The 8,697-nt window shown below is 50.2% G+C and overlaps 1 protein-coding gene across 1 annotated transcript; it reads right to left on the bottom strand.

Moving 5' to 3' along the window:
• Nucleotides 1–5,659: 5,659 nt before the first annotated feature.
• On the bottom strand, nt 5,660–8,011 carry DFJ58DRAFT_780560 (uncharacterized protein). Its single transcript, XM_041389748.1, has 3 exons — nt 7,757–8,011; nt 6,216–7,696; nt 5,660–6,157 (listed from the first exon to the last, which is right to left on the bottom strand). Exons 1-3 carry the CDS (start codon nt 7,764–7,766, stop codon nt 6,059–6,061), a joined length of 1,590 nt encoding a protein of 529 aa, XP_041245527.1. The 5' UTR covers nt 7,767–8,011; the 3' UTR covers nt 5,660–6,058.
• Between the last annotated feature and the right edge of the window lie 686 nt (nt 8,012–8,697).

The following is an 8,697-nucleotide window of genomic DNA, read 5'->3' as shown; positions in this document are numbered from 1 at the left end:
GCTGAGAAAGCTGATGGACTTTTCGAGTGGGCACGTCTCGCATGCGAATACATCAATACGTCCAATGCGAGGCTATCTCCAATTGATTGCTACCATGCTGTGGTGTCACCCAATCCTGCTGAAAGAGTCGGGCTGTTGCATGACATGTATTGCTTCATTTTAGCAGATATCATACCCAAGGATACATCTACCCATCTCCCGCATTCTCAGAAATCGCGTTCGACGGCACTAGCGAGATTCCGCTCAGTGATGGGACAAATACTAGGCACAGCTGAACCCCTTCCTTTGGCTTCCCTGAATGCCATGAGGCGCCATTTTCCAACACGAGAGAACAATTTCAACGTGGAGCTCGTTATAAAAGGCATGGGCTCCCTCCTCAGCGGCACCACAAACCCAGGTTCCCCAATCCGACCCCTTCACTTTTCCTTCCGCGACTTCTTGACGGACAAATCATCCAGTGGAGAGTTTTTCATTGACCTGTCACAGGCGCAATCCGACCTTGCATTCGCGTCACTTCGAGTGATGGAACACGGTCTTCGATTCAATATCTGTGATTTAAAGTCTTCGTATCTGCCTAATAGCGAAGATCCGGACTACAAGAACGAGTCCAAAAATGCATCTCCCCACATTTGTCATATTCATCTCGATTTTGGACGTCGCATGTACGAACCACAGTCTTCAACAAGGAGCTCGCGAAAGAAGTGAAATTGTTGTTTGACCACGAGCGGCTGTTTTTCTGGCTCGAGTTGCTCGCCCTGATCAATGCGCTCAGCGGTGCAGTCGCTGCCCTTGCGCTCGTTCCCCAGTGGCTAAAGGTGAGTACATTGCTACTGAGTGCCAGATAAAGTGCTCATGCGCAACTACAGGGCCATTCTGAATTCGAAGATGTCTCGTCGACCGCAATGGACGTACAAAGGTTCATTCAAGTTTTCGGTGGCATCATTTTACACAGCACACCACATCTGTATGTATCAGCACTCCCATTCTCGCCTGTCAACTTTCTGCTACCTGGAATACATTCTGCACGGTTTCCGAATATCCTTCGTGTGACATCTGGACGTGATATAAACTGGCCGGGTGTTCAGATCGTGCTCAGTGGGCACACTGATTCAGTTAACTCGGTCTCGTTCTCGCCGGATGGCACTCGCATTGCCACTGGTTCGGTGGATAAGACCGTTCGGCTGTGGGATGCTGCGACAAGGCAGCCAGTTGGTGAGCCCTTGCGGGGCCACACTGATTCAGTTACATCGGTCTCATTCTCGCCAGACGCCGCTCGCATCGTCAGTGGTTCAAGGGATAACACTGTTCGGCTGTGGGATGCACGGACAGGGCAGCCACTCGGTGAGCCCTTGCGGGGGCACACTCATTATGTCAACTCGGTCTCGTTCTCACCGGACGGCACTCGCATCGTCACTGGTTCTTGGGATGAGAGTGTTCGACTATGGGATGCTGTGACAGGGCAGCCAGTTGGTGAGCCCTTGCGGGGGCACACTGATTCAGTTACATCGGTCTCATTCTCGCCAGACGGCACTCGCATCGTCACTGGTTCGGATGATAAGACTGTTCGGCTGTGGGATGCTGGAACGGGGGAGCCAGTCGGTGAGCCCTTGCGTGGGCACACTCATTATGTCAACTCGGCCTCGTTCTCGCCGGATGGCACTCTCATCGTCACTGGTTCTTGGGATAAGAGTGTTCGACTGTGGAATGCTGCAACAGGGCAGCCAGTTGGTGAGCCCTTGCGGGGGCACACTGATTCCGTTACCTCAGTCTCGTTCTCGCCAGATAGCACTCGCATCGTCACTAGTTCTTGGGATGGGACTGTTCGGCTGTGGGATGCAGGGACGGGGGAGCCACTCGGTCAGCCCTGGTTGGGGCACACTTCTTCAGTTACCTCGGTCTCCTTTTCGCCGGACGGCACTCGCACCGTCACTGGTTCCTGGGATAAGACTGTTCGGCTGTGGGATGCAGTGACAGGTGAGCCCTTGCAGGGGCACACTGGTTCAGTTAACTCGGTCTTGTTCTCGCCAGACGCCACTCGCATCGTCAGTGGTTCAAGGGATAACACTGTTCGGCTGTGGGATGCTGCAACAGGGCAGCTAGTTGGTGAGCCCTTGCGGGGGCACACTCATCCAGCTACATCGGTCTCATTCTCGCCAGACGCCACTCGCATCGTCAGTGGTTCAATGGATTGCACTATTCGGCTGTGGGATGCAGGGACAGGACAGGCACTCGGTGAGCCCTTGCGGGGGCACACTCATCCAGTTACATCGGTCTCATTCTCGCCAGACGCCACTCGCATCATCAGTGGTTCAATGGATTGCACTATTCGGCTGTGGGATGCTGGAACGGGGGAGCCAGTCGGTGAGCCCTTGCGTGGGCACACTCATTATGTCAACTCGGCCTCGTTCTCGCCGGATGGCACTCTCATCGTCACTGGTTCTTGGGATAAGAGTGTTCGACTGTGGAATGCTGCAACAGGGCAGCCAGTTGGTGAGCCCTTGCGGGGGCACACTGATTCCGTTACCTCAGTCTCGTTCTCGCCAGATAGCACTCGCATCGTCACTGGTTCGAAGGATAGGACAGTTCGGCTGTGGGATGCAGGGACGGGACAGCCAGTCGGTGAGCCCTTGCGGGGGCACACTCATTATGTCACATCGGTCTCGTTCTCGCCGGACGGCACTCGCATCGTCACTGGTTCTTGGGATGAGACAGTTCGGCTGTGGGATGCAGGGACGGGACAGCCAGTCGGTGAGCCCTTGCGGGGGCACACTGATTATGTCACATCGGTCTCGTTCTCGCCGGACGGCACTCGCATCGCCACTGGTTCGGGGGATAAGACAGTTCGACTGTGGGATGCAGTGACAGATCTTTCAACATTCTCAGATGAACACCGCACAATCGAGACCACCACCACCATGAAATCGAACACTTGGAACAATCACTTCATTTCCTTCTCGTCCAACTCCAGCCATGCACTGCGCAATACCTCTGAGTTAACGGAGGAAGCATCCCATGACAGCCACAGTTCGACCCCTTTTTTCCTGAATAGTAACAGTGGATGGGTAGTGGGACCCAAACATCGGCTCTTATTCTGGGTACCACCCGCTTCTCGACGCCTATTTTATAACCCTGCAACTACATTAGTGATACCCAGAGGAGGTCCTGAGCTTGATTTGAGCTGCATGGCACATGGACAACACTGGCAAAAGTGCCAAGACGAGTGAGTCAAAGCCCTTTCCGTTCCTCACACCCATTAAAATCAACACTTGCAGACCTTAGTACTGCAATGATCGTGTTCTAATGATTGATCCTTTGTGGAGATTTCAGATATATAACCTGCATGTGATCAGTACAGTGGATCGTACTTTGTTCTAATTAGTCTGTACCCAGCATCCAGTGGGAGAGGGTTGTCCGAGTGAACGACTTTTATTTTATTTTATTTTATTTCTCATTTATTGTCCTTTGGGGTCGAAGACCCTATGTCGGACATAGCCCTATACACGGGGGGCTTACTCCCGCTACACTATCTTATATACGGGAAGTCTATCTTTTGATGAGTGGGTGTACGCATACTCCGTCGGCATGATGTCGGGCAAAGGCCGACGCCGATTTCGTACAAAGGGAATATGATGATTTGGATGTTAGGAGTCGTTTTGGGATCTTGTCGGCTTGGTGCGTGCGATTGTCTTGTCATTGTCGCATGTTTTGATCTGGGCCGATGAGGTTTCCTTCTGCTTCTCTTCTTTCCTTCTACATTAATCAAGCGTCCCGCGCTGATTTTCCCTTCGGTCTCGGAGTGTTGTTGTGGTGATGCATATGTGCGTGTGGTACCTGTTTCATTGATTGTGCTTAAGTCATGTACATGCTACGTGTTCGGAATCTCACCGAAGGTAGGTTTGAATCGTCCTGTGCTGTTGATGTAGCGCATGAGGGGGCTGATCGCTTCTTCTGCTGTGAGTAGATATGTTAGGGAGCTTGCTTTGCGGCGCAGGACGTTTGATAGGACGTGGCGTTCTCTGACATGAGTGAACGACTTATTGAAGAGCTGACTGCGTAACTCATGATGCATGATGTTGGTGCTGGTTTGTGAGAGCACGTAACAACAGAAAATGCATACCGATTCTAACAGAGATGAGGTTAGCTTGCACGCGTGTGCCGTGGATTATGTTGAAGTGTATAGCATCGGTGCTTCCTTATAGCGGACTGAGAAGCTGAACAGAAGGACATCGGTGTTGCAGTTATCTGTGGTTGTTCAAGTTCCCATTGCACTGAGTACATTCAAAATGGGCTAAAAATCTGAGAACTCAGGGTAAGTAGGACGAAACATGTAGTTCATTGTGTTCATTGTAGCACAGTACAACATGTAATCGTGATATCCACGACGAACGCGGTGACACCATAAAAACGATGCGCGTAACAATAATGTGAGCTGTGAGGCATGAAAAACAGCTGGAGGGGGGAAAAGCACTGGACAAGAGCAAGCGAACGGGGGATGAAATTGAGGCAATGCGAAGAGTAGCCTAGAGAGGTTCCGGCACGATAGATCACACTGAATTGAGGGTGATATTGGACGCAGCTGTACCAGGGTGTCACGACGGGCATCCTCATCAAGGAGGTCCTCGATAGTCGGTTCTGGAGACTCGAAAGGAAGAGTCTAAGGACTATAATTAAGTTCCATAGGTCTGCATTGAACTCGCGATAAATGAGTGACAATGTGAATCTTTGCATACGAAAACAGGGGAAGCAGTGCGACTCACGAAGCTGTTAAGAGGGTGTTCATAATACAGTTACTACGCGCGTCTTCAACACATACAGGCCCAGAGTCCTCAGTCGCAAATCATAGTTACTGGGTGGTGCATATCATGACCATTTCCGTGGCCCACTTCATCCTCTCCAATGCAAAAATAGGAGGGTTTGGCGTAGCGGTTTCTTCGTTTCAGCTCCAGAGGCGTGAATGTAGGAGAGATCGTAGTAGTTGGAGGAGAGAATATGGGGTTTTGACGTCCGCGAAGTTTGACGCGTCCAAGCCACACTAGTACGAATTCGGGAGGAACTGAATAGGCTTTTGAGACTGTGTGAATCTGCAAGCTTACACACAAACAAAGCATGCTGGTACCGACAACGTAACTATATACCAAGCTTGAAGTACACCCTCAAATTTAATGTGGTCACACCTGGTCAGACTCGTGCAATACGTCATATTTCCTACTGTGCACTTTGGGGTGCGCCAGCAGCCGTTGCGCCGACCGACACCCGAATCAAATTTAGCAGAGCAAATTTGATCCCTCAGTCACTCAAGAGAATCCTCGAACTTTTGAAATTTGAACCCACAAGTTGACTCCGAGTCAGAAGTCTCGCCGAGATTCTTCTCAAATCATAATTGTGCCGCTTTAACTCGCTATACATCCTATCCTACTGACTAGACTGCGGAAATGGTCGAGACGCCCTGAATATGATAGACAGTCCCTCTTCACGGACGAGGTGATGGTAATGGATAATTGACAAGCCAAACCTATTTCCTCAAGTAAGTGGACGAAGAGGACCAACGCCGTTGGAAACCAACCCTTCAAATTAAATCAGATAATTTCCTGGAATGTTGTGACTTTTCGATAAGAGACTGTTGCAGACCGTCGACGCAGACAGATGTAGCAGATGTAGCCTGACACACGCGTCCCTTCCCCTTAGAGGATGACTGCACCGTAGCAGGCATCCACTGTACCCATCTCTGAATCTTCCACCTTAGGCTAAACCGGTGACCAGCCCATCCGAGTCTATGAAGGACGATGGGGTGCACGAGCAACCAAAACGTACTTGTACTCAGCATATAGACTGCTGTTCAAGTAGAAGCCAGTGCTTGGGTTCCAAGGGCAGTGTTTTCCACGGACATACATTGACACGAGCATGGTACTGGCGTAGCTGCTAGCAAGTCACTTCTTGTTTTTGAGGACCAGGGAGTTCAATTTATTTACACTGGCTAGTAGTAGTGTCCGGTAGCGAGAATCGATCCAAATGGCTGCATTTATGGAATTCTAGCTAGTTGGGCTCCGTGTTGTATAGGCTAGCGTCGGTTTCTTGCCATTGCTAGTTTTATAAACTTTTTATAACTTTTATGAAGACGCCATGCAACCACAATGTCCGACGGACCCCTGATCCAATTCTGAGAAATTTATGGTTAGTACATGCCCATAATAATTCAACATGTTCAGAACAATCACCAATGACAAACAAGTCCTTCTTGCGCCCTGGACAGTGCGTGCAAGGTAGGGGTTCTTAGGGTCCGAGGTCTGTACCCAATCTCGTAGTGTTGTGCCTGTAAATAGGGCCAGTAGATTTCGAATTTTTCTGCTAGGATAGGCAAGATAAAGATGGATATGCCACATCTGATATGGATATGGATAAGACAATGACGACACTAGAATGGCACGAGTCCGATTGGCGTCCTGGCGTGTGATGAAATCAAGGCAGCAGCATGCAAGGTGCTCATGAGCGTGTGCACCATCTATGTGATATTGCTTCGAGCGTCGAGGGCTGTCCATAAAGTCCCGGAGCGAAGCGTGGTAGATTTCAACATTTCCAACCCCATCATTCAAGATCACTGGTGAAAATGCTTCAAGCATCATGGCCAGGTTTCTTCTATCCGCGTAAAAGAGTTCTTGAAGTTCCACAAGTGGCAACGGTCTGGCTAAATGGATGATAGACGCTAACATCCGGCAGTGCGAAAGTGGATCTTCCGAGGTTGCAATGATCTGCCGATAAAGCTGATCAATGTCAGCACCAACAGTCGGCCTCTCGCGTAGTAAGAGTTCTAGCCTCTCCTGTGGATGATGGCCAGTGGCGGATATGAAATTCATGGCCATGGCAGCGTAAACAAACAGACCGCCCGCCTTAAAGACCAACGTCTCGAATTCATCCCTCGATGGCCAGGGGAAGGGAGGCTGTCCGAAAACGGCAGGACGGATTGTCCGTATGTTGTCCAGTGATGCTCGCAGAAAGAAACGAACATCCTGTATGGTGTCTTCATCACGAGTGGTAAGGAAAATCTCGTGGACACCGGAGGGCATGGCAGCGCGGATATGCTCCTCAGGGCGGCTTGTGAATATGACGTGGATGGATGGCAGGTCTGGGCTCGCGAGGGCGTCTGTCAACAGCGTTACAAGTCTTGCCGCCTCTTCAGAGGAGAAACATTCATCAAGAGCATCGATGATGATGACATAAAGGTCTTGTCGGAATCTCAACGTCTGCAGTGGCTTTATGACGAGCTCTCGTATCTGATCTGCGTGAGATTTTCCAGGTGATAGGAGGTTGTCGTCGTTCTCGATCGCTTTCACAATATCCTCTCGAATGCGCGGAAAAGCTAGTGCCAGCTGGTATGCAATGGTAGGAATAATGGCGGCAGCTTTGTCTTTGTGTGCATGTTTGTGCGAAAAGAAGAAAGTGGCAGCAAGCCTCTTGGCCGCTTTCATCTCCTCAGCTATGGTGAATGCGATAGACGTTTTTCCAACACCGGCGAGACCGTTGAGCCAGATATTCGTCCGATCACGTTGGTTAAGGACTTGTATGATCCTCTTCCGAAGGGCGACGCGTGTGTTTTCCATGCACCGTGAGTGGGGCTGGCGATATTCAGAATCGAAAATGCCGCTATATTCTACGACATTGCATAGACGGTTCCATGAGCCGCTAGAAGATGAGGGATGTGCTTAGAGACGAGGTTAGCGCGAGTACTAGTCATGGTGTGGTGAGCGGAAGTCAAACTTACCGAAATCCATCGTGGGACTCGGAAGTGTTGAGCGGGATGGATGGGAAGAAGGCAGGTAAAGTAGCTCTCAAGCGCGCTCATCAGACCCCACGTTACGCTTTCCATGGTCACGGTGTCAGACATGTCATGGTCTGACAGGAAACTTCAACCCACAAACGTCGCATGACATAAGCAAGTATCGGGCGGAACTTGTTCACTTATCTGCAACTTGTGAAGTCAGACTCAGATATGCAATCTTGATTCCTGCCACACATAGCCAGTGTAACTCTTTCAATCAGAATTGCACTGAAGCAAGTCAGGAGGATTTCAAGTACTTAGCGTGTGCACTCCAGGGCCAGGTTGGATCCCAGCTCGGAACATTTAGTCCGAAGTCGATGAACTGGGTACTAGACGGTCTGGACCCATGATGGCACGTCCCGTGACTCCCGTCGCCTGTACCTGCTCATATTAGCTTTCTTACAACCCACACAGAACCCTGCGTATCACCTTATATCTCCCAGGCCAGCACATACCAGACTAGCTCTAGACTTCGGCCCCAGAGTGGTGGCATCCCGCATCATGACTTTCACGACGGGGTGGACACAATATTGACACCATTTAATTGTGTTCACGTGATGAACAACACGGTTGCACCATGCAGCACCTCTCAATTAGCATTTTATGGATAGATTTTGGTTCTTGCCTATATACACTTTCAATATAGATCTGCATCTCGTGTCATGTCATACATAATTTGACATGCTTCAATGCAATAGCTAAAGCTCTCTTCGATCCCTCCTCCCCAAAAGAAAACTTAATACTACCCTCATAACTTCGCACCACTCCAATCACCTGGCAACCACTTCCTTACGAACAACCCAGCCTCCCGCTACATACCCTTCGTACACTCAAGTACTCAGACCCTCCACGAACTCCATTGACGCCACCCGGAACATGTCTAA

The sequence above is a fragment of the Suillus subalutaceus genome (assembly GCF_016647625.1).
Source record: "Suillus subalutaceus strain FC151 chromosome Unknown DFJ58scaffold_34, whole genome shotgun sequence".
Lineage (NCBI taxonomy): Eukaryota > Fungi > Basidiomycota > Agaricomycetes > Boletales > Suillaceae > Suillus > Suillus subalutaceus.
Note: the sequence above shows the minus strand (reverse complement) of the source record. Positions and strands in the feature narration are given on the sequence as shown.